The sequence below is a fragment of the Triturus cristatus genome, chromosome 8 (assembly GCF_964204655.1).
Source record: "Triturus cristatus chromosome 8, aTriCri1.1, whole genome shotgun sequence".
In the NCBI taxonomy this organism is placed as follows: domain Eukaryota; kingdom Metazoa; phylum Chordata; class Amphibia; order Caudata; family Salamandridae; genus Triturus; species Triturus cristatus.
Window position 1 is genome coordinate 296,098,604 of NC_140591.1, and position 26,869 is coordinate 296,125,472.

Sequence of the window (26,869 nt, forward strand, 5' to 3'; positions counted from 1 at the left end):
AGTGCATGTTGTGTATTGTTCTAACATCAGTCCTAGGATCAGTGAGTTGCCAAAGATTTCAAGATTGACGACAGTGCCTGCATTCGAGGACTTAACCCTAACTTTTATTGTGCAATTACAATGGATGGCAGAACTCTTTTCAAATACTATTATAGCCTTCTCAGTTGACCTTTGTTTAACAGCTTATGTAGGAGTCTGGCTCGCTATATAGTGTACTAAAAAGAAGTACACTGTGGAGAGTCCTGTATGTCCCCAATTGGTTTACAGAGGCTAAAGTAGATAATACTAATGTTATCTTTTGTGATAGTGTGGGCGAGCAGTTACGCTTACCAGAAAGTAGTGCTAAGAATTTGTTGTACTCACAGAGGCAATAAATGAAACACACCCTCCAAGAATAAATCCGAGACTAATTTAGAAAAAGAATACTTCATTTTGCATATATTTCAAACTTCGTTTCAATGTAAGTACAGTTTTTTGATAAAAAAATATACACAGATAAGTAAACGTTTCAAACGTGCGCATAAATGCAAAATGCAATCCTATGGGAGGAAAAGTCGAAGATGCAAAACGGTAGGTGCAATCGGTTTCAGGGGTTCACCTTCTGGGATCGGAGTAGTAGCGGGTCAAGGTTCATAGCACTACCCGCAGTTCTTCGGGAACAGCCTGGGTTCTACCGGGAGCATGGTGCTGGTGAGGCTAGTAGCTGGCGCTACGGAGAAGAGGAGGCCACCTGTAAAGAGACTGCACAGGGGGACTTGGGGCAAGTCCGAGGACTCCCAAACGGGGGCTCAGGTCGCAAGGGTTCTTGGAGCACGGGTGCACAGCTGGTTCATTGGGACCCAGGCCTGGGGGCTCGGGAGAAGAGTGGTTAGGGCAGCTGGGCTGGGTGCACAAAGTTGCCCCTCGTGGTCAGGGAAAAACAGCTGGCAGGGGCAAAATAGATGCAGCTGGGCCACTCTCGAAGTGGTTTTCAGCGATGCGGAGTCCCTCGATGGCTGTTTGGTGCAGTGAGTGTCCGGACTGGACACTTGGGATCAGTGTTCAGTGCAGGGCGTCCAGTATCCCATGGGTTGGTACAGCATGGCTCCGGTTGGCTCTGGTGTCCTAACACTCTTGGGTGGGAGACTGATCTGGCCTTCCAGAGCATGAGGACCTTCTCCTGGTCGTCTTCGGTGTAAGTCGGGCCTGGGAGCTGCAAGGCGGTGGACCGGGCCTCTGCTTGTTGGTACCTGATGACTGCAGGGCAGTAGCTCCTCTACTCCAGGGGAGACTTTAGGTGTTTGTTGAAGTGTTGGCAAGCAACCCAAGACTTTGGTAGTTCTACAGCTAGCAGGATGAGTCCCTCTGTCACGATTGTCAAGAGAGGGCTGAGGAAGGCAGGGTTTCGAGATGAATTCCAAAGTTCTGCTGCAGTTCTTGCCAGACAGTAACTCATCTTCATCTTCCTTCTGTTGATCCGATAGGGATATTGTGGGGAGTGACAGGTAGTAGCCAATTGGCTACCTATCTTTAGGGTGTCTACACCCTCTATATGACCCCTTCCTGTGGGAAGTGGGCATTACCCTGACCCTACATTGCTAATTCCACCCCAAAAAAACATGGAGGAATCTGAAAAGTAGGGTCCATATCAGCTGGCCTGCCGTAGGGGTGTTGCTGACTGACTGTGGGCACACCTCCAAATCTAACCAAGTTTCCTGTCTGTCTTGCTGCCAAAAAGTGGGTCAGGACAGGGGGTAGAAGTTCCACTATCTGGAGAGGCCCAGGATGCGTAACAAAGGTGGCATGCCTTTGACGCTTCTCGCCTGGAGTACCCAGACAGCGGACTTTGTTCCTGTCCTCAGAGAGTGAAGGCTCTCACCTCAGGAGTTCAGAAACCTGTCTTACGGTGGCTGGCTGGTCGTGACTAATTAGTCAACACACTGGTAGTTGGTAGGTTTTCAGGGGGCACCTCTAAGGTGCCCTCTGTGTGCATTTATTAATAAATTAAGCACTGGCATCAATGTGGTTTTATTATGATGAGGTGCTCGGTAACCAACACCTTGGGGTACAGTGAGGCCATCAGGTAGTTGGGGAACACGCAATGTTGGGTGTCCAGCCCTTGTACTCGTTATGACTTCCCTGTGCACTGGTAATGTCTACGGGTGAACTTGGATATCACCGGGACACATCCACTCTCGCAGTTAAGACCTCACATGGGTATAGTGCACCCTGCCTTAGGGCTCTTAGGCCTGCCGTAGAGGTTATTTACCTATACCACATGTAGTGCTGGCAGGCATGGAACACAGGGATGTGTGTCATGTCTACTCTTCGGTTTTCTCTGCACCAAGCTGCAATGACAGTTTGCATGAGCATGGTGAAGGGTCCCTTAGGGTAGTACAATTCGTGCTGCAGCCTTCGAGGACCTTCTTTAGCCCCAATGCACTAAGTACCAGGTGTACCATTCACTACGGGCTTGCGTGGATCCTAGAGGGTTGCCAATTGTGAAACAATGGTACACTTTGGGGAAAGCAGACTTTCAGTCAAAATTATACCAGTTATCAGGCAAAAAGTGGGGGTAACCATATCAAAAGGGAAACTTCCTACAGCTCAATACATAGAAAAATAGACTTCTTTTCTGATGTCAGCATTTTGAGTCTAAATGTTATATTTTACCTCTTATGTAATTTGTTACCTCTTGTGTAATTTGTTGTTCTAGGGGGAGGTCTTGTACAGAGTGCGCTGGAAAGGATACTCTTCTGATGATGACACCTGGGAACCCGCATCTCATCTTGAGGATTGTAGGGAAGTGCTGCTAGCATTTAGGAAAAAGTTTATTGAACCCAAAGCCAAGCCAGCGAAGAAAGAAGTACAGGTAAAAATACAACCCTGCTTTTTTAAACATGCTTATTGTGTAAGTCTTGCATTCAAGTTACTTGTTAACAATTACCGTGTCACTGTGTAAATCTGAATTTCGAGTGCTAAATTTCCTCTTGAGAATCCTATTGTTCTGGTTTGCGTGTGACATGCTCTAGGTAAAACGTTACATGTATTTACACAAATTTGCCATTCCTGAACTTGAGGTGGGGGGCCCTCTTTAGAGATGGGCTCAGTGATGATAATGTGTGTATAGTTGGATATAATATAGGGGTGAGTTTTCTTACTTTTCTTATAAAGAAGTTAAACACTTTGACCAAATGTTGCCACTAGGGCTCCGCACATGCCTTAAATGATGCTCTTAAAATTTCACTTGTATTTGTACAACAGCTGAATCTATGAGATTTTGCCATGGTTGTGTTGTGCAGGGGACAAAGGTGAATGAGCTTGGCAACACTCAGCAACTTTACAACCATGACAGTTTGGTAAATCATCCTTGAAGCTGTTACTGGAAGGACACTTTTGACTCCGGCATGAAAATTGACTTGCTTAACCACTTTCATTAAACATATGTCGAACTCCCAGTTGATGCTCGGCTCCATAGGTTCCTGATTTCCACTTGGATTTTCGAATGTAGCTGCATAAACCATACAGATTTTTATATTATTACAACATAACATTTTAAACAAAGTTATTTTATTTCTGGGGAATCGCACGTTTTCGGCTGTACAGCAGACTCTCTGTCCAACTTCTTATCTTGCCCTTAAAATTTTTGCTCTCATTCGTTATCTGAGACCCTGCAAACATTCAGATTCTAAAGAAGAATTTTTTTCCATCAACATTTTAACAGACCGACAATCCTGGAATACAGTTGCTCTTCTAGTACAATAGAGGATTTGCCCCTGCCTGAAAGTGCACTACTATGCTCATCTGTAAGGATTAAGGCCACGTCCCACCCTAGTGAAGTTAGCAATGCACGTTTGTGGTAAGCTGAAGCCTTCTGTTCGAGGCATATGAGCTGCAGATCACACACTGAGGATAAGATCGCCATCTGGTGTTGGGCTCGGATGATTGCAGGTTGTTGTTGTCTTCGGAAGAAGCCTTTGGTCACAAGGTTGGTGACTCCTCCCCTGGACAACAGTGCGTATGGGCATCCACTCCATCGTCAGATTGTTTTTTTCCGCCATTGGGTTCGGATGAACTTTTTTCCACTCCAGCAGAAAACTTTTAGCAATCGATTTAACTCTTTAATCTTCATTCCATCGACGTCGAAATCAACTCGGACCGGTTCCGGAAGCGGCTGATGGACAGGACACCCTTCAAAAAATGCCCCCAGTGTGGAGCGAAGTTCCCCCACAGTGACCACCACGAGGTTTGTAACCTCTGCCTGTCGCCGGAACACAACGAATCCACCTGTCCAGCTTGTGCCGCTTTCCGTTCGAAGAAGACCCTCCGGGACCGAAGAGCTCGACGCCATATTATGGCCAAACCAGCTCCAGAACCGGAGGACATCTTTGCTCAAGATGTTCCTGAAGATGACACCGAAGATCTCGAGATCGTGTCCGAGGCCGACGATTCCGATGACCTCATCACTCCAGGGCAGCGTGTGAGTACCACCCCCCCTGCCCCTGCCCCATCCAAAAAGACAGTGGTCAAGACTCCGCCAGCTGGGCCCAGTCGCGACCGGATATCCTCTTCAGCAGCCCCACCCTCGGGCCCGGCTCCGAAGACATCTAAGCCTGTAGGTAGCTCGGGCTCGAGCAAACCTCATGTGATTGTGCCTTTAACACCCTCGGCACCGAAACAACCACTGTCGGCACCGAAACAGGCTTCAAGACCGAAATCTCCTTCGGCACCGAAGTCTCCACCGGCGCCGAAACGTTCTTCGACATCGATGCCTAAAAGTCCCTCGGCACCGAAGCCATCGGCACCGAAAAATCCATCGGACCCGAAACATCCTTCGGCACCGAAAACATCATTGGCACCGAAAACTACGTCCACACCAAAAAAAGCTCATAAAGACCCGAAGCGGCCGTCGCCGCCGCCGCCACCACCTTCGGAGCCAGATTAACTTTTTCGCCCAGATCCTACTCAAAAGCGGATCTACATCAATCCCGACACTGGACATGTGACTGCCGTCCCATATAAAAAGCGGAAGCTGGACATCACACCTCCTCCAGCTCCCATACGGAAAAAGGACTGTGCCACTTCACCACTTCGTCCTTCCTCTCCTGTATTTCCTCCTAACCCGTCCCCCCTCCTCCTCCTCCTTCTCCTTTACCTTTACCATCTCCCTATCATTCACCTCCTCCACAGGATGATAATGATGACTTAGGGGGAGGGGCGGACCCTGATTTATTTAATGATCCTGTTGATCCAAACGACCCTTTTACATTTCCAGACACAGCACCAGTAGATCATCTCTCAATTTCAAACTCATCCATCTCTTCCAGCAAGAGTGTTCATGCAGCTCCTAGGCATGATGGCGTCCTGCATCTCCATAGTCCCACACGCACGACTTCAGATGCGTCCCTTACAGGAATGTCTAGCACAACAGTGGAACCAAGCTCACGGACAACTTACCGATCTGGTGTTGGTGGGCAGTCGCTCGCTTCGCTCACTGAAATGGTGGAACACCATCAACCTGTCCAAAGGGCGACCGTTCTTAGAGCCTCTTCCACAAGTTGTGCTAACTACCGACGCATCTCTCACAGGGTGGGGAGCCCACCTCCTTCACCATACCACTCAGGGCAGATGGACCAGTCAACAGAAACTGCTCCACATCAACCACCTGGAACTCTTAGCAGTGTTCCTAGCACTAAAATCCTTTCAGGTTCACCTAAAGAACAAAACTGTCCTCATACGCACAGACAACATGACGACAATGTATTATATACAGAAACAGGGAGGGACACATTCTCTCCAACTGTCCCAACTGGCACAGCAAATCTGGAGATGGGCAATTCCCCAAAACATCTACCTGTTAGCAGAACATCTCCCAGGGATCCACAATCAAGTGGCCGACCTCCTCAGTCGCCACACACAGCAGATCCACGAATGGGAACTACACCCCAAGGTTCTACTCCCCTTCTTCCAAAAATGGGGACAACCAGACATAGACCTGTTCGCCACTCCCGAAAACACAAAATGCCCAACCTTCGCCGCCAGGTTTCCACACCCACAGTCGAAGGGCAATGCCCTATGGATGAACTGGTCAGGCAGATTTGCGTACGCTTTTCCGCCTCTCCCACTAGTTCCATTTGTGGTACGCAAACTGAAACAACAGTCACTAACACTAATACTAGTGGCTCCCACTTGGGCACGTCAACCGTGGTTCACCACACTTCTGGAACTATCTTTAGTTCCACATCAAAGGCTACGCCTCTCCCCGGATCTATTAACCCAGAACCATGGAGAAATCAGACACCCAGATCCTCAAACACTGAACCTAGCGATCTGGCTCCTGAGGTCTTAGAGTTCGGATACCTCAATCTCCCTCCAGACTGTATGAATATCATAAAGGAAGCCAGACGACCTACTACTAGAGCGTGTTATACCGCTAAATGGAAACGATTTGCCATCTACTGCGCTAATAATGACATACATCCATTGGATGCTTCCATCCAAAACATCATTTGCTATCTACTACACTTGCAAAGATGCAATCTAGCGTATTCCTCTATACGTTTACACCTAGCAGCCTTGGCAGCCTACTTGCAAAATAGGCAACACCTGTCCCTTTTTAAGGTACCAGCCATCAAAGCGTTTATGGAAGGTCTCAAAAGAATTCTTCCCCCAAGATTGCCACCTGCCCCAGTGTGGAATCTCAATGTGGTTCTAACAAGACTCATGGGCCCCCCATTTGAACCTATGCACAAATGTGAATTACAATTCCTAACATGGAAGGTAGCTTTCCTTATCGCAATCACTTCCCTACGCAGAGTAAGTGAAATACAAGCCCTTACACTAGAGGAACCTTTCTTACAACTACACCGTAACAAAGTGGTTCTTAGGACAAACCCTACATTTCTTCCAAAAGTGATTTCCCCTTTCCACCTTAACCAATCAGTAGAGCTACCAGTCTTTTTCCCAAACCCAGACTCCGTAGCTGAAAGGGCCCTACATACCTTAGATGTCAAAAGAGCCTTGCTTTATTACATCGACAGGACAAAACCTTTTCGAAAGACAAAACCACTCTTTGTTGCTTTCGCACCACCACATAAAGGCAATCCGATCTCCAAATCAGGTATAGCCCGGTGGATAGTTAAATGCATCCAAATATGCTACCTAAAGGCTAAACGTACACTTACAGTTCCCCCTAGGGCGCACTCCACGCGTAAAATAGGGGCTTCTATGGCCTTCTTAGGTAACATTCCCTTAGAAGACATTTGCAAGGCAGCCACGTGGTCTACCACGCATACCTTCACTAAACACTATTGTGTTGACGTGCAGGCCAAACAACAGGCCTCAGTGGGCCAGGCTGTCCTAAAAACTTTATTTCAAGCTGCTGCAACGGATACAGGCGACCACCGCTAAGGGGAAGCACTGCTGTATAATCTATCCTCAGTGTGTGATCTGCAGCTCATATGCCTCGAACGGAATATGCTACTTACCAGTATGCATCTGTTCTTGGCATGTAGAGCTGCAGAGTCACACACGCCCGCCCGCCTCCCCGGGACCTGTATCTGTTCCAGCATCCGTCTTACTTAGACATTACACATGGACATCCTTTCTTTCATTCCTATACACTCCATCTTTTCCCATCATGGCGAAAAAACAATCTGACGATGGAGTGGATGCCCATGCGCACTGTTGTCCAGGGGAGGAGTCACCAACCTCGTGACCAAAGGCTTCTTCCGAAGACAACAACAACCTGCAATCATCCGAGCCCAACACCAGATGGCGATCTTATCCTCAGTGTGTGACTCTGCAGCTCTACATGCCAAGAACAGATGCATACTGGTAAGTAGCATATTCCTAACAGTCATTAAGTGATTGTTCCTTTAATTTAGACTCCTAAATCTCTAATTGAGGGGCTAGTGGATGCCAGGGTTTTAAGTAGTGCCGGGTCGTTGATAGTCACCCAGGTTATTGCTACACATAGACATTGTGCAGACGTTTGGGTGGAATAAACTGCATCATCTGAACTAGACTTTTTTTTTTTTTTTTTTTTTTTTTGTAATCAATCTATTTAGCTTTAGAAGCTTGTGTGTTCTTGCACTAGTCCGAATCACTGCAGAACGATTCTGGCTTAAGACCACACAATGAGCCAATTGCATGTGTAAGTTTGTGCCCGTACCTATGTGCACTTTGTTAGTCTCTCTTTACCGTATCTATGTGCACTTTGTTAGTCTCTCTCTACCTGTCTAATTGCATCTGTGCAGCTGTCTTGTCCTGTTTCACAAATCAGTGGTTTTAAACAAGTGGGCGATTGACGTTTTGAGGGACTAAGGGCCTCTCAAGGAGCTACAAAGGAACTATTGGGGTAGATGAGCTGTGATTTCTTTCCCTGAAATGGTAAAGCCATTCTTCGAAAACATGAATGAAGCATAACGCACTGTAAGAGAACAAATGTTAGTGCATGCCCCTTGTTTCTTCTAATACTGCTCCCCTCAACCCCATGAATCACAATTGAGTTTAGGCAAACCACCAGTAGAAAAGGGCATTTTCGTAAGGACAACCATATTTTTGTGACTTGAATTACAACTAAAGATAGAATCTAGGAAAACATTTTTTTTTTTTAAGTTTGCTGCAAATATCGCAGAATTCTCTGCAAAATGTATGAAAAAACAAATAAAAAAAACATGGAAATGTGTTTGATCCCGCCAGGCGTGAGCATTTTTATATCTCCCGCCAAACTGAAGCAAACACTAAGCCTGCTCCCAGCCGGCGGGAAATTTCCAAAATGCTCCCGCCAACTGGGAGCTGACTTGTGTTCTGTTTCCCTGCCAAACTGGTGCTGGCAGCAAAACAAATCACCTATTGTTCCTGCCTGGAGGAAGCATGTAAAAAGCAGCATTTTTTTCCGGTTGGGAGCAGTGCTGGCTCGCGCACCGTGCGGTGAGCTGACTGGGGCTGTGGGGCCCTTGGGCTCCTCCCACCGCCCCCAACGTGATGTTCGATGGGAGCCGTGGATGGTCACAGGGCTCACACCTGTAATGGAGCCTGCCTGGGGATGGTGTCCCCAGGGACTATAAAGGCTGAAGGAGGGGAGCTACGTAGCCCCTGTCTTGCTTTACACTCGCAAATGAAAGAAATTCAGCTCTCCCCAGCAGTGGAACTCAGTAAAACAAGAAAGCACCTGGAAAGGGGGCTCCACACTCATGAAATGAGGCACATCAAAAGACACTTTTCAGAATAAAGCATGGGGTTTAATTAGTGCAACACTCTCTAACAGAAAGGATTTCCCAGATGTCAAATGAATCCGGTAAAACAACATGCAAATATAAATATACTTATATGTATGTGCAGACAAATAATAATGAAACGCACTCAAAATAATCAAATCCCTGGGATAAAACACAAGCTGAGAATTCTGGTATAACACATGCAAATAATAAACATTTACAAGTCAGACACATTCACAAGTGAAATGCAAGGGAGCAAAACCTAAGCAGATAATAATAATGGAACATTCACAAGTGAAATGCAAGAAAATAGAACATAGGCAAATAATATTCATAATACTGGAACAGTCACAAGTCAAATGCAAGGGAATAAAACACAAGCAGATAATAATGGAACACATGCAAATAATAAATTGATGTTCACACAGATCAAAAACGCCTATATAGATCACTATATATATATTATCTACTGGCGGTCGCCAGTAGATAGTTATAGTTAGGATCGTGTTTCCATAGGAAATCTCAAAATTCTATTTTGAATAACTTTGGCGCCGGTTGACGAATCCTCGCGAAATTTTCAAAACTAATGGGGTGCTCCGCTCAGCTCCTACCCTGAAAGTCTCTGGGCGATTCGTCAAGCGGGGACCAAGAAAAAAGGGGGGTCCCAAAACGCGTTTTCCCAATGCATTTTCCCATAGGACCTTTAGTCGAAGGTACAGCCCGAATGGCTGAACAGAATTACTTGAAATTTGGCAGAGAGGTAGTCCTCAGGTCAGGGAAGTGCCTTTTGCAGGTCTGGTGTCAATCTGTTCAGTAGTTCCTGAGAGAATAGCATTTAAAAGCATATAAATATCTATAAGCGCGTACCGTGCGCGCACCCTAACGTGCGCGAGCGTAATTCTGATTGGTGGTTACATGTTAGTCAACGTTCGAATCTGTCGAAATCAGGAAGTGTCGGCCGCCATTTTGTTTGTTTTCAGTGCGAGAGTGAAAAAGGAAGGTGGCGAACGTGAAAAGGGGGCAGGGTAGAGAGTTCCTGACCCCCTAGCCTTTGCCAGGGGGTCCCTGAAGGACCCCGAAGGCAGAAAAAAAATATATATTTTTTTTAAAAAAATCGGGGGGGGGTGCGCGCACCGTGCGCGCACGGTGAAAAACCCAAAAAAAAAAAAATTAATACGTAGTTTATTGTAAAATAAATATATAAAAAAAATAATAATACATACATAACTTAGCATTTAAAAAACCGTGAAAATTCACTGAAAAAACCATAGGTTTCATACACGTTATAGTTAGGAATTAGCATTTAAAAAACCTTGCAAATTCACTTAAAAACCATAGGTTTCACACATGTTATAGTTAGGTGGATATTTCACTCGTAAAAAACCAATGAAATTCCCCCGTTATAGTTAGTTCAGATAACTATAACTCTCGCGACCGCCACTCTATCACAAGGATGATGTCATCAGTGATGTCATGAGTGATGTCACTGACCATGTCATGAGTGATGTAATATGTAACGTCATCAGCAGTGCATTGCAGTCGCGCGAGTAACTATAACGGGGGAATTTCATTGGTTTTTTACGAGTGAAATATCCACCTAACTATAACGTGTGAAACCTATGGTTTTTTAAGTGAATTTATATATATATATATATATATATATATATATATATTATCTACTGGCGGTCGCCAGTAGATAGTTATAGTTAGGACCGTGTTTCCATAGGAAATCTCAAAATTCTATTTTGAATAACTTTGGCGCCGGTTGACGAATCTTCGCGAAATTTTCAAAACTAATGGGGCGCTCCGCTCAGCTCCTACCCTGAAAGTCTCAGGGGGGATTCGTCAAGCGGGTGCCGAGAAAAAAGGGGGGTCCCAAAACGCATTTTCCCCATGCATTTTCCCATAGGACCTTTAGTCGAAGGTACAGCCCGAACGGCTGAACAGAATCACTTGAAATTAGGCAAAGAGGCAGTCCTCAGGTCAGGGAAGTGCCTTTTGCATATATGGAGTCAATCTGTTCAGTAGTTCCTGAGAAAATTGAGTTAAAAGCACATAAATATCTATAGCCGCGCACCCTAACGTGCGCGAGCGTAATTCTGATTGGTGGTTAAATGTCAGCCAACGTTCGAATCGGTCGAAATCAGGAAGTGTCGGCCGCCATTTTGTTTGTTTTGAGTGCGAGAGTGAAAAAGGAAGGTGGCGAACGTGAAAAGGGGGCAGGGTAGAGAGTTCCTGACCCCCTAGCCTTTGTCAGGGGGTCCCTGAAGGACCCCGAAGGCAGAAAAAACATTTAAATTTTTTTCAAAAAATCGCGGGGTGCACGCACCGTGAAAAACACTGAAAAAAAATAAATAAACTTTTTAATACGTAGTTTATTGTAAAATAAATATATAAAAAATATAATAATACATACATAACTTAGCATTTAAAAAACCGTACAAATTCACTGAAAAAACCATAGGTTTCACACACGTTATAGTTAGGAATTAGCATTTAAAAAACCTTGCAAATTCACTTAAAAAACCATAGGTTTCACACATGTTGTAGTTAGGTGGACATTTCACTCGTAAAAAACCAATGAAATTCCCCCGTTATAGTTAGTTCAGATAACTATAACTCGCGCGACCTCCACTCTATCACAAGGACGATGTCATCAGTGATGTCATGAGTGATGCCACTGACCAAGTCATGAGTGATGTAATATGTGACGTCATGAGCAGTGGATTGCGGGCGCGCGAGGTATAGTTATCTGAACTAACTATAACTGGGGAATTTCATTGTTTTTTTATGAGAGAAATGTCCACCTAACTATAACATGTATGAAACCTATGGTTTTTTAAGTGAATATATATATCTATATATATATATATATATTACCTACTGGCGGTCGCCAGTAGGTAGTTAAAGTTAGGACCACGTTTCCATAGGAAATCCGCAACATTCTATTTTGAATAACTTTGGCGCCGGTCGACGAATCCTCGCGAATTTTTCAAAATAGGTGGGGCGCTACGCTCCGCTCCTACCCTGAAAGTCTCGGGGGGATTCGTCAAGCGGGGGCTGAGATAAAAGGGGGGTCCCAAAACGCGTTTTTCCCATGCATTTTAGACAGGGCTACAGCCCGAACGGCTGAACAGAATTACTAGAAATTTGGCAGAGAGGTAGTCCTCAGGTCAAGGAAGTGCCTTTTGTAGGTTTGGTGTAAATCTGTTCAGTAGATTCTGAGAAAATAGCCTTTAAATCAATATATATATCTGAGCCAGCTTACGGTGCGCTTACGGTACGCTTACCGTACGCGTACGGTGGCGTGCGCAAGCGCGATTCTGATTGGCTCTTAGATCTAAGTAAACATTCGAATCGGCCGAAACCAGGAAGCGGCGGCCGCCATTTTCTCTCTCGCACTGAGAGTGATTTTTAAAATATAAAGCCCAAAAACATGTAAAGGGGCTGTTTAGACAGCTCCCACACACATAGCCATGTTGAGGGAGTCCCCAAAGATCCCCCAAGGCCAAAAACGGAATTTTTATTTTTTTCGGTAATTTCGCCGATTACGCTTACCGTACGCGTACGGTAAAAAATAAAAAAAAATAAAAAATTAGCCACACTCTCTTCAACCACGTGGGCAATTGGTGCCCGAAGGGCACCAATTGTGCATGGCTTATTACACCTGAGATAAACTAAAATATTTAAAAAAAAAATAATAAAAAAAATAATTATCCACACTCTCTCCACCCCGTGTGCAAATGGTGCCCGAAGGGCACCACTTGTGCATGGCTTATAAAATATACGAAAAATTAAAATATTACCTTTCAAAACGAAGTGCATCATATGTCCTCCATGTGCGCACGGTGCGCGAAGCGCATCGTGCGTACATGGCCCATCTAGCGTAACGTGGGCACGCGGTGCGCGTAGCGCACCGCGTGCCCACCGTGCGTGCACGGCACTAACTGCGTAAAGTGGGCACCGCGTGCTCACTGTGCGCGCATGGTGCGCGAAGCGCACCGTGCGCGCACGGAACGAAATACGTTAAGTGGGCGCGCACGCCACGAATGGCGTAAAGTAACTTAGCATTTAAAAAACCGTACAAATTCACTGAAAAAACCATAGGTTTCACACACGTTATAGTTAGGAATTAGCATTTAAAAAACCTTGCAAATTCACTGAAAAAACCATAGGTTTCACACATGTTATAGTTAGCGGAAATTTTACTGATAAAAAACCAATGCAATTCCCCCGTTATAGTTAGTGCAGGCAACTATAACTCACGCGACCGCAATCTTCTGCTGATGACATATGTGTCTTTATGAAAAAAAAATATTTGTAATATATGTATAGCTAAAAATGTATGGAAGAAGACATGGGCAAATAAGTGTCTAAATACAGTATTAGCATCAGCAGAGGATTGCGGTCGCGTGAGTTATAGTTGCCTGCACTAACTATAACGGGGGAATTTCATTGGTTTTTTTATCAGTAAAATTTCCGCTAACTATAACATGTGTGAAACCTATGGTTTTTTCAGTGAATATATATATATATATATATATATATATATCTCTCAAAACCAATGATCAGAGAAAATACCTCACTGGCTGCAATTTCTTCATCATAACCCTCCCAAGACTGGGGGTCCCAGATAACAGTCTTAGGGTCAAGAGACTTCTCAAGCTAGGAAATGCACCACTGAGCAGATGCGTCCCCTTCTCAGGAGAGCCAAAAAACCCTAGTTTCTATAATATTCTCAATGCATGGGAAGTTTTGAGAAGACACCCTCTACGTCAATCAATCAAACAAACATTTGCAGAGTGCGCTACTGCCCCGTGAGGGTCTCAAGGTGCTGGGGGGAGGGGAGCTGCTACTGTTCGAACAACCAGGTCTTGAGAAGTCTCCTGAAGGTCCTGCGTCTGTCGTAGGTGGATGGGAAGGGTGTTCCATGTCTTGGCGGCGAGGTGAGAGAAGGATCTGCTGCCGGTGGTCGTTCGGTGGATGCGTAGAACGGTGGCGAGGGAGAGGTCAGCGGAGCGAAGCTGGTGGTTGGGAGTGTAGAAGGTGAGTCGTTTGTTGAGGTATGCTGGTCCGGTGTAGTGGAGTGCTTTGTGGGCGTGGATGAGGAGCGTGAAGGGGATCTTCTTGTTGACTGGGAGCCAGTGCAGGTTCCTCAGGTGGGCAGCGATGTGGTTGTGGCGGGGGATGTCGAGGATGAGGCGTGCGGAGGCGTTCTGTATGCATTGGAGTCTCTTCTGTAGTTTAGCCGTGGTTCCCGCGTAGAGGGCGTTGCCGTAGTCCAGCCTGCTGATGACGAGGGCCTGGGTGACCATCCTCTGGTTCTGGTGGGGATCCATCTGTAGATCTTGCGAAGCATACGGAAGCTGTTGAAGCAGGAGGAGGAGACAGCGTTGACTTGCTGGGTCATTGACAGAAATGAGTCCAGGATGAACCCCAGATGGCGTGCGTGGTTGGTGGGTGTCTGCGCGGCTCCCAGTGAGGCCGGCCACCAGGAGTCCTCCCAGACAGAGGGGGTGGAGCCGAGGATGAGGACCTTCGTCTTGTCCGAGTTCAGTTTCAGGCAACTGTTCTTCATCCATTCGGCGACGGCCTTCATTCCATCGTGGAAGATGGTTTTGGCGGTGGCGGGGTCTTTGGTGATGGAGAGGATCAGCTTGGTGTCGTTGGCGTATGAGATGATGTTGAGGTTGTGTGATCGGACGATGTTGGCGAGTGGTGTCATGTAGACGTTGAAGAGGGTCGGGCTGAGGGATGATCCTTTGGGTACGCCCAGCCAATGCAGGTACTCTGCTCTCCCGTCCCCAAAGAGGACAGTCCTGGAATAGTAGGATCTATGTAGGATCCTCAGTTGGATCAACCAAAGTCATCCTTGTGGCTCTGGACCAGGCATTGAGAGTTCGGTATCCTGAGCTACTGAGCGTGGTCATCGATCCTCTGATCAGACTGCCCCTTCTGGAAGATCTGCTTTTGCAGCAGCAGGGGAGGCTTCTTTACCCGAACGTTTCCACTCTACTCCTTCTTGCGTGGAGGTTGGGCGACGGCAATTGACAGCTTTCGACGTGCCTCCTGAAGTCTGTAACGTCATTTTAGCAGCCAGGTGTCCCTCCAACAAGACAGTATAGGCCTGCTGTTGGAAAGAATTTGTGGCATGGTGTGCAGAAAAAACTATTGATCCCCTTTCTTCACTCTTTCCCTGGTCCAGCAGGGCTCTGCTCTGGGCACTCTTAAGGTCTATCTATCAGGCATTTTTGCTTTCTTGTGGTTGCCTGACCAACCTTCTTTGTTCATGTCCCCTATTGTACATAGGTTTCTCAAAGGTCTTACTCATCTCTTCCCTCCTTCACCATTCATTAGGCCTCAGTGGGACCTTAATTTAGGTTTGACTTTTTTAATGTGTGCTCCACAATTGATTGTCCTCTCATGCTTCCCACACTGAAAAAATCCTTTCTTGTGGCAATTACATCTGCCCGTAGAGAGTTTGAGCTGCCACTTTATGTAGGCAAATGTATCACCATGCCTCCCTGTTTATGCTCCTCGACGCCCCTCTAAAAAAGAGTTGCGACCCCCACCCTCTAGACCCCAAAAGAACATTGTCATTCTACCATGACCACACACCTGAGTTCTGGGGTGGCCGACCAACTGTTCGTGGGGTATGTTAGTGCGAAGAAAGGTTGCACGGTGCAGAAGCAAACCATTTCCAGATGGGTTGTGCTCTTCATGAAAATATTCAATGCACTGGCAAAGAAGCAACCTCCTGAAGGTTTGCGGGTTCATTCCACCCGAGTTAAAGTTGTGAGCACTGCGTTAACACTTAGAGTTCCGTTCCTGGATATCTACCAGGCAACATCGTCGGCTTCCCTGCACACGTTCACCAAACACTACTGTCTGGTCAGTCGGGTCTGCAGGGATAGGCTCTTTGCCCGTTTGGTACTGTAGGACTTTCTTGTTTGAAATTAGTTTGCAGACCCTCCTCAGGGGATGGTATTTGTAGGAAGCTGGATTTTTATGTAGTGTACCAAAATGAGGCACACTATGTAGAAAGTCCAGACGACCCTTATTGGTTTAGAGGACTTAAACTAATAATCCCACGTGTGCTGTTAGTGGTAGTGTGGGCGAGCAGTTAAAGCTTATCAGAGCGTAGTGTTAAGCATTTGTTGTACATAGTCAATAAATGATACTCGCAATCAAGAAGAAACTATAGACCAATTTAGAAAAAGAACACAGATTTTCATACCACGATCAGAATGAGGTAAGTCTTTTAGACGTGATTCATTTTTACAGGTAAGATAGTAGAAAATTACAGCTGTCAGATTTGAGGCGTGAGCCTCTCACGTGGTAATGTTATCCTATGGAAGAAAAAATCACTGCATAGGCACACTTACAAACGACTTTCAGGGTTACTGTTGTGGATCTAAAGTATTTAATGGCCATGGTCCAGAGAACCACCAGCACTTCGGATTTAACTGCCCTGGTGTGTCCGGGTGCAGAGTTGCTGGTCACCATGGTAGCCTCAAAGGTTACCCGTTAAAGTCTATGGAGAAACTTGTAACAGAAACGGCTGCAAGCGGTGTCTTGGGGATAAGTCCAGCAGAACCCAAAGTGGGGCTTGCCTCTTTAGGGTCTCTGAAGCAAGGGAGCCCCGTTGGTTGGCTCGGGCTGTAGGGCTCGGGTGCATATTTGTTTTCTCTGGTGGGTCGCTTGCGTTGGAGACTCCCACTTCTTGGGGTTGACCTGGTGATGGGGGGCAAACAGGACAACAGGGCCACTCTCTGTGCTAGCCTTTGTGGTGCTGACGTCCCTCATCGGTAGGTCGGTCTTGGCTGAGTTGGTGTCCTGACTGGACACTGAACAAGCTCTGGCTATTGCAAGGGTTCCAGTTCCAAGGGTATTGGTGCTGGGGGGGGCTCCTCAAGGGTCTAGCGACTCGAAACTCGATGGGAAGACTGGGCTGACCTCTTGGAGCCACAACGGTTTTCTCCTGGGGTGCTGCTTCCTCGCTGGACCCGGTGGTCAGCACAATAGTGTATTGGGCAGATGCGGTCAATGGCTGCAGACTGTGGGGAAGTTGCTCCTCCTCTTCAAGGGAGATGCTGACTGGCAAAGTGCTGGGAGCCCTCTAAGGCTTTAGGAGGATGCACAGCTGCTGGACTGGCCGGGTCTTTGCATTTGTTGGGACAACGGCAGGCAGGGTTTTGTGCCCGATCTGGGGCTGGTCGACAGTTCTTGCATTTTTGGCTCTTATTGGTCCTTCCTCTGTTCCCAGTAGATGAATCCAAGTTCCTGGTGACAGAGGGGCACCAAAATACTGAATTTAGGGGTGTTCAGGGGAATGTAAGTTAGTAGCCAATGGACTATCTACCCCTGAGGTGTCTACACCCCTATATGACGATTTTCTGGGGAGAGTGGCCATCAATCTGACCCGTAGTTCTAGTTCCACTCAAAGCAAGAGGGTGGAACCCTTCTGTTGTTGTTCACTCCAGGTAGCCCACTTTAGGGGTACGATTAGACTGAGAGTGAACACGCCTTCTGACAAGCTCATTTTCTCACTGGTCCTAGTGCCAAATAGGCCTCAGGACAGGGGGTGGCATCTCCCAGATCTGGGAGAAGCCGGGGTCGCGTATCGGAGGCGGTAGAAGCTTTGAAGCCTCTGGCCAACACATTAGACATCCTGCTGGAGCAGGCATTGTTTCTGTCCTCGGAAAGCATGGTCTCTCACCTACAGGGTGGGCGATACAAGTCAGCAAGCACACTAAGAGACTAGTAGGATTTAGGGGCACCTCTAAAGTGCCCTCTTTCTGCATTTCAGGACAAATTCAGTACTGGCATCTGAATGGATTTTTCAAGACAAGGTGTTTGATGTCAAACACAATTAGTTTCAGTCAAGCCATTATGTAGCTGGATAACTCGTATTGACCATTCCCCAGTACATATTCTAAAGATGGCTTCCTGAACACTTGCAATGTCTTGGCAAAGGAACCAGACATCACAGGGGCATATCTGCTCATGCATATATGTTCTCACATATAATATAATGCATCCTGCCATAGGACTCCAAGGCCTGCTGTATGTTTAACTTACATATAGTATATGCAGTGTGTATGGGCATGGCAAACAGGGAGTGTGCCATGTTGTGGTTTTCAAAATGGCCATTGACAGACTGCCATTGCACACAACCTGCAATGGCAGTCTGCATGCAATTTGTGTGTGATTCCCTGATGGTGACATAATACATGCTGCAACCCTTAGGGACCCTCTTTAGTACCCATGCCCTGAGTACCAGGGATACTATTTACTAGGGACTTACAAGGGAGCTAAAGTCCTTGCCAATTGTGGTATAGTTAGATATTTGTTTTTATTTTAAGGGAAAGAGCACTGGCGCCTTGTTAGCTGAGGCCCAGTACACTTCCAGTCGAAAAGCATCAGCACTAGGGCAAAAAGTGGACATGACCATGCCAAAAGAAGGCAGTGTCCTACAGTATTGCTCGGGTATCTGTTCACAGGAGTGGAATCTGCAGCTAGATGTCTCTATCTGATGAACCGGTTACCTTCAGTAACGCCTTATCTGATAGAGGCTAAATTTAGCCGCAGATTCCTTACCCACCCACGCAACCTTCCTGCTCTGCAAACGGATTTCTAGGGCCAGGGCTGAACTTTTTCAGGGCCCTAGTTTTGACACACCAGTGGTCAGTGTTCTTCATGGCTCCGTGCTTCTGGTGTGAAAAGTCATGAAAAGAGACTGACGTCAGGACGCCTGGGTGGCGCCTATATAGGTACCATGATGTAACTTCTGGCACGGCTGATGACGGACGTGAAGCCGATCGATGCCACATACTGGCGTGCAGGGGTACTGCTCACAAAAGTTTTCTGGATCCTGTCTTACCCATGGGGAAAATTCACAAGTGGAGAATCTGTGGCTAGATATAGTTGCGACGAGATAAGGCCTTACCAAAGATAAGTAACTTGTGCATCCTCCTCAAATGAAATTAAGCACTGCCTGTAATGAATAAGGGTTTGAGATCATCCTGTTTGGTATGAATTAGTTCAAATACATGTTTGCTTTTGAAGTTCATTTATAATATATACATTATTCTTTCCTTCAAAAAGTGGCCAGTTCTAGAGTCATGCTGAGTCTGACATGTAATGCGGGCTAATGGTTTGCAGCCATACCTTAGGTTGCCATATTCAGATGTCTTGTGCCTGCAGTACAACACATTTTTGTGGTCCTGAGTAGGTTAACTTGCAGTGAGAATATGCTATTTTCTCTCCAGGCTTACAGGGCTTTTTCATAAGATTGACTTGTGAGGTTGGCAGGGAAACAAATGCTATTCTTAAGTTTCTGGTTATGTTATTTTATTTTAATTTATTAAGCGCGCAGCTACTCGGAAGTGTCCCGGTGCTAACAACAGAAGAGGCGGCCAAACCACAGATATCCATTAAAACAGCAGTCTCTTCAGGGATTTTCTAAACAGGTGCGGATCACAAATAGCCCTCAAAGACAGGGGAAGAGAGTTCCAGGCAAGGCAGGCTCTACGGGCAAACGAGTTGCCCCCCAATCGAACACGCCTAAATTTGGGGGTCTGCATAAGCAGCAGTGAGGATGACCTCGGCTGTCTCCTAGGAACATAAAAGGAGAATCTGTCCTGCAGATACTTGGGGCCCAGACCGTGAAGGGCCTGTTGAACAATAGACAGCATTTTGAATTTAAGGTGTGATTCCACGGGAAGCCAATGAAGTGCCCGAAGTAGGGCCCGAGCACTTTGCCGGGAGGACAAGCCACCCAGGAGTCTGGCTGCCGAATTTTGGGCCACCTGCAATTTCCTTACTAGGTGGCCAGGGCAACCTACCAGGAGGGCATTAGCGTAGTCTAGGCGGGAGAGAAGCAGAGCACGCACCACCGTTTCTCTGTCCCTGTCTGGGAGCAAGGGTAGAAACTTCTTAAGACTCCTCAGTAGCCCAAAGCATGTGCCAGCAAGTTTTTATATATGCGAAGCAAAATTCAGGTTTTCATCAAACCAAACGCCGAGATTTTTAATGCCTCCATTGATCACTGGAGGACATGGAAAGCTCGGAGGCCAGAGTCTTGTTCTAAACTCAGAGGAAAAAGAGCCGAACAACAGGACTTCCGACTTTGCCTCATTACATTTCAGCTGTGCATTGGCCAACCACTGAAAGACCGAGGACAGACACTGATGAGGTCTGACCACCGAGTCATCTTCTCTGTTCCAAGTGAACAGCAGTTGGGTGTCATCCGCGTAGGCCATCACTTTAGCCCCCAGGGACTCCGCCAGGAAAACCAGCGGAGTCACATAGATGTTAAAAAGCAGAGGGCTAAGTGACGACCCCTGCGGTACCCCCGTAGTAACCCTCAAGGGGACCGAGGCACAAGGAGGAAGCCAAACCTGCTGCATCCTTCCCTCCAAAAAGGAGCTGATCCAAAGCAAAGCTTTCCCAGACACTCCAATGTCCGAGAGGCGGTCAAGGAGCATGGCATGAGGCACCGTGTCGAACGCCGCCGAGAGATCAAGCAATATAAGTGCCGCTTTCCCGCCGGCGTCCAGACACTCCCGAATCGACTCCGAAACCTCCAACAGGGCGGATTCGGTACTGTAGGAGGCACGGAATCCAGACTGCGCCGGATGGAGAACACCAGCCGCCTCGACATAATTAGTCAGTTGGAACGTGACTGCCTTCTCGCAAACTTTGGCCAGACTAGGCAAAAGTGAGATAGGTCGATAATTCTCAGGGAGCAGAGGATCAAGGGATGGCTTTTTGAGAAGTGGCAAAATAAAAATCATGTTTCCATGCCCATGGGCACATGTGCTTCCCTTAGTGATTGATTGACCAAGTAATTGACCTCAGTGTTGATGGTATCAGCCATATCCGAAAGTAGTCTGGCAGCGCATGGATCGTTCGGCGAGCCAGACTTGAGGGCTTTAAGAATTCTAAGGGAGCCGAATAAGTCAATCGAACAGAACTCAGAGAAGCATGGGATCGTAAAGGCCTTAGGCAGGGTGGGAACCAGCTCAATACTAGCCGACTTCAACAAAGGCCGAAATGTCTCCTGGATGCTAATAATTTTATCCTTGAAAAAAGATGCCAAAGTGTTACACCAGGTGTCCGAGACAGGGGCCACAGCTACCTGAGCACTAGGAGCAAGGAAACTCTGCTCTATGGCAAAGATCTCTTTGGTGGTGTTATAGCCCGTTCAATACGAGCAGCATAGTACAGGTCCTTGGCCTCCTTAGTCGCTCTATAATAGAGTTTTTGTTTAGATCTGAGAAGCACTTTGTCATGGTGCTGGTATCCACCGGAACGCCAGGACCTTTCTGCGACTTTGCAGATGTGCTTAAGACTCCGCAGCGAGGGAGTAAACCATGGTTTAGAGGGGGACTCTCTTCTCAACTTGGGCAGCCCAGCCGCCGAGACCGAAGCAACAGCACCTGTGATCCACTCATCGAATTGGGTGACATTAGCCTCCAGGACTGTGCCAAAAGTGGGCCGAGAAGCATCAAGCGCGAGGCTGAGCTGAGGAAAAACCACCTTCTTGGAGATGGGCGGGCGTTTACTGTTGAGACGGTCTCCAAGCGTCTTGTAACGCCCAGGAAAAAAAGATAGGAAAATGATCTGACCATGCCACAGGGCACGGCTTCATGACAGAGGTAGGAAAATTTGTGCAAATCATATCAAGAGTATGACCACCCTGATGAGTTGGAAACAAGACCATTTGGGATAGGTTTACAAGATGTAAGGAGTCTGGAAAGGCAACTGAATCTACCTCATCGCTGCAATCAAGGTGGATGTTAACATCCCCAAGGAGAATAAATTTCGAATACCTCAAAGCTCGCTCAGCTAAAGCCTCGCCACAGGATGCTAAGAAGTTCACAGCTGAGCCAGGGGGGCGATAAATCAGAGAGCCACCAAGAGTGAATTGGGCCGAAAGTTGCAAACTAAAATGGAAGGCCTCGCAGTTGCCCCAGAGAGTAGAAGTTTCACTTCGAAAGGTCCAGTTATCCCTATACCAGATGGCCAAGCCACCACCTCTGCCAGTGCAGCGATCCACCCGGTGAACTTTAAATCCTATGGGTGTAGCCATGTTCACTAAGGTATTAGAAGAAGCATCAAGCCAAGTCTCGGTCACAAACAAGATATCCAGTTTATTATCTATGATCAAGTCAAAAACATCCAAGTAGTGCCTTTTCACAGATCTCGCATTAATGAGGCAGGCGCTGATGGTGACGGAACTTGAAGAGACAACAGCTGAGCCAAATGGTATAAGCTCTGGCGTAAAGCGAAACGCACAGCTACCACATACAAGGTCTGAGGAGGGGAGGTTAAAGCAGACTTTATCAATAGGGCACCGAGGTGGCTGTAAAGATTTGAGCCACCCAGCCGACAGAATAAGTGGACCGAAGGACTCGGAGGTAGGACGGGCAGAATGACATGCCCTGACAGTGCGCTGACGGGCGCAGACGGGCTTGCCTTCGGCGCGCTGTCGGCGCGCCCGCTGCGCTCGTCCGCTGCGCTTCCTGTCAAGCATCCTACTTAAAGGGCGTGGCTGGGCCAGATGAACAGCGTGCAACATCTAGAGTGCTGACCGCGAAAAACGCGCGTCACACTCAAGATGGCCGCTAGATTACAAGAAAAACGTCCCCCAAACGAAAGCCCAGAATACGAGGCTCGTTCCAAAAAGATGACACAAAGGCAAATTCCCACAATTAAAATTCAAATTCAGCCCCCCACAAGTTCCCACAATTAAAATTCAAATTCAGCCCCCCACAAATTCCCTCAATTTAACAAGCGAACACACAAATAGCAGAGCAAAAAGCAATTTAAAATGGATAATCGGCGAGCGCAGCCTTACTGGTGTTACTAGGAAAGTGAAATGAACATTAAGTATACATTTTTATATTGTCCTGACCCACACACTTCATCTGCATTGTCTGGGCCATTATTTTGAAGTTGCTGTTTAGGAAATATTGTTTTCCTTAGTGGGTATAGTAGGTATTTGTTAACTTTAACTAGATGTAAAATGTTAATACAGGCAGGACCTGATTTAACTTGACATGTTTCTATTCTTTTCACATTTATACACATGGCCTGTGAAGAAATGGCACAAATGGAACACTTATTTGAGATAGTCAGTCACAGGTAAAGTAACAGAATATCTACCTAAACCGCCCCCAACTGTCTTCTCAGTTATGCAGACTGTCAACACTGATAGGTAGAGTAATAATTTCTGAGGGAATGGGGTGGACGGTTTGGTCATCTTTTAAAATATTTCTGAGACTGATTACCTTTCGTTTTTTTATTACAATTGTAGAAGCTACCTTTACATGGTGATCTTTTTGAAGCAGAATCTGACAGCGATTGGCAGAGTGATGCAAAGGAAGATGTCTCTCAGAAGAAGAAAAAGAAAAAAACCAAAGATGAAGCCCAAGACGAGAGCAAAAAGAAAAAAGGTAAATCTGGAAAAATGAAAGAGAAACACAAAACTGAGGAGGAGACCACAGATGATTCGCTATTGGATTCAAGATCAAAAAAGAGGCAGTCTGATGGAAAGGAAGACTCCAGTGAAGTTAAAAAATCTAAAAAAGATGAGTCCAAGGAGCAAAAGAAAAAGAAAGTAGAATCAAAAGACTTGAAGGTTAAAATGAAAGAAGAATCGAAGGATCTGAAAAAACAGAAGAAAGAAAAACCTAGTGAGCAGCCCATGGAAACTGAGTCCAGTGCCCATGATTTGCAGACAGATGAAACTGAAAGCATGGAACCACAAGCTTGTGTTACTCCAGAAGTTGCACCAAAATCTGACGGTGCTGAACAAGGAACCACTTCGACAAAACCTGAAGATGAGCAGCCAGATGGCATGGCAATCACGGATGAGGATGAAGTTCAAGTCAAAGTGAAAAAGAAGAAGAAGAAAGAAAAAATAAGAAAACAAGAAAAACAGAAAGAGGAAGCAAAACCCATAGAAGTAAAAGAGATACATGTTGAAAAGAAAAGTGCTCACAAAAAGCAACGGATTCTGGAAAAGATAAAAGCAGTTACTGAGATGAACAAACCCTCTTTTATACTTCAAAAAAATCCCAAACTGAGCACAGAAGAGAAGTTTCACATGTCTGCAGAGCCAGTTCAAGAGGTGAGTTAAGAAATATTTTCAGTTTTTAGCCAGTATAAATTAGCATTAACCGTTCACAAATGGTTTCTGAAAGTAAATAATAATGTACGATTAGCTGTTTTCAATAGTGTTTGATACCAATATTACCTTGAAAACACCTGCTTTGTGACACTTCAATTAAAAATTATTCTCCCACTGCACCAAGCCACTAAATAACGAACAGCTTGGTCTGCGTCTGTAGCAGCATACTTCCGTTTATGTTTGCAGTCCTTTATTCAGAAGATGCAGGTGTATGCCTTCTCTGTTACGCCTCTCCAGAAGCTTTTTCAGAGTATAGAATTTCATGTGACAAACCACTTTGATAGTATACACCAATTTATAATAATTATTAATGTCTTTTAAATTGTTATTAGACGTAGGGCAGTTATCAAACCCTGGTACTACATGACCTGCATTTTAATTGTTTGTCTTTTAATTTGTCTGTATATCAATGAGTACAAACACAAATTTAGAGTGCTGCATAAATTATACAAATCACAGCTAGGAACTCTGGGTAGTACTTGTGCTTACATTTTTTGCTGCAAAAATGGCAACCGTTTAAAACTATGATTTTCAAAATCACATTCAAATATCTTGACATATGTGATTGGCTGATAAAAGAGATACCAATTTTTTTGAATACCACACAAAACAAATGTAGCGTTATGGAGGCCCAAAATTGGAGCCTCTGTGGTCCTGATTTCTGGACTAAACCTGTATTCTTATTGCAACACAGACGGCCCTTGTGTCGACCGATGGAGGAGAAATATCTTTGAGTATGTGATTAGGATTTTTAGATTTGATTCTTTGTCTGTCCTTCACACCATATCCTTGCAAGTACCTTCAGTACAACCAAAAGAGTATTCTTAGGCGAGCACGGAATGACCAATGATGAAACATTACACCCAGGGGAGTGTGTGACGTCATCCCGTAATTTAAGCTTATTCTAATGGCCCTGCGTTGGTTGACACAAGAAACATCTGAGCTGTAATAATAGAAATATAGGTTTACTCCAGAAATCAGGAACATATGAACTCCAATATTGGGGCTCCTGAACACTGTTTGTTTTGTGTGATATTAGTCATTTTGGGAGAATACAGACATAGCTGGGTGTCTCTTCTCTCTCATTCCCCTGCCCCCGAATATACGGGGTCAACATTGTGGTACTAGATACAAAATAATTGCCATCTTTAAAATCACATTATTGTCAAAAAAAATCACGTTTTGAATATGCCACTTTGCCAATGGTACAGGAAAAAGGAGCTCACTACCAACAGAAAAACATGCCAAGCAGCTTATGTTATTGTCAAACCCCTGTCAAGGGGGCAACAGGACAAACAGAGGCTATTGAATTCCAACCTTGGTGGCTGAGGTTGCTTGTCACTGATGTCCTGGGGTCCATCCAGACTGGGCCAAGTACGACCTTTTCTGCAGTGCTACATTTAGGATAGCGACGGTAAGCAGTCACAGCCATCTCAGGGAGGTAGTTCAGGAGGCATCAGCTCAGAACTCAACATTCAAGCAACTGTTGTAGGAACCAGTCTCTTAGTCCGTCACACTTGACTAGCCAGTGTTCAATGACTTGATTCCAACGCAGGCAGAGGCATGTGGTAATCAGATGAAATCATTCAAGAAGGCCACAAACAGTGTGTGTGTGTGTCTCTACATACAAGTCTGCCCAGACTGGACCAGTGTAGATTGTCAGTCCTAGAACCAACCGTGCATGTTTGGTTGCTGTGGTCCCACCCGGCAAGTGAAGCCAATGCAACCATGACTGCACCAATGAACAATGCTGGCATATGCCCCAACACGGCCCATGTCATCACCAAAGCAGTTGTAGCCCTGACTGGACCATTACAGTCACCAAGGCAGTTGTGACCCCCACAGGGCTGAAGTGCCAACGAGGTTCTGGCATAACGGCCAGAGCTGCCAACTTTGGAACTGGGGAACCAGTTTCGAGTCTCTGCGTCGCCTCAACATCCTGTGATTCCGGGCAAATCACTTAATCTCCCTGTGCGTTCAAAAAACAAATGCATCCTTGTGTAATGTTACCGGTGCTCATGTAAATAGCTCCATTACCTTCAGGTCGGGTTTGCACTATATAAAACTGGAAAAAAAAACATAGATGTTTTGTTTTTCTTGCCAGGAACCGTGGAGGGATCAGCAGACCCTCTGCAGTACAGGGCCACTCCTGGTTTCGCGCTCTGTCAGTTCGCTTTGAATAAGCTGGGCTTCTCCTCCTGACCAGTCTGTCCCGCAGGGTCAGACTCCTCTTTCTCAGCAGCCAGGCAGGCTTTTAGGCAGACGCTCTGCTACCCGTTCACAAAGTGCAGACTTCAGGTGATGTCCTTTTCCCTTTGGGAGGCTGGCTGTCAGGTGACACCAGCCCTGGTTTCACCATAGTCCATAGAGTACCCTGCAGGGTACTGCCTTCCTTTTTATGAAGTGTTTGGAACTGGAACAAATTGGGATGATTTGGTCCCACTTTTATAAACATGTTCTAGATGGGTAT

General features: G+C 46.1%; 1 protein-coding gene across 1 annotated transcript in view; it reads left to right on the plus strand.

Annotated features, from left to right (window-relative positions):
* The window catches only part of MPHOSPH8 (M-phase phosphoprotein 8), a 209,300-nt gene that overhangs the window by 30,149 nt on the left and 152,282 nt on the right, over window positions 1-26,869 (plus strand). Inside the window, exons 2-3 of the mRNA XM_085621552.1 lie at window positions 2,696-2,851; window positions 23,524-24,339. Coding sequence (XP_085477678.1) covers window positions 2,696-2,851; window positions 23,524-24,339 — 972 coding nt within the window. The remainder of the gene's footprint in view (window positions 1-2,695; window positions 2,852-23,523; window positions 24,340-26,869) is intronic.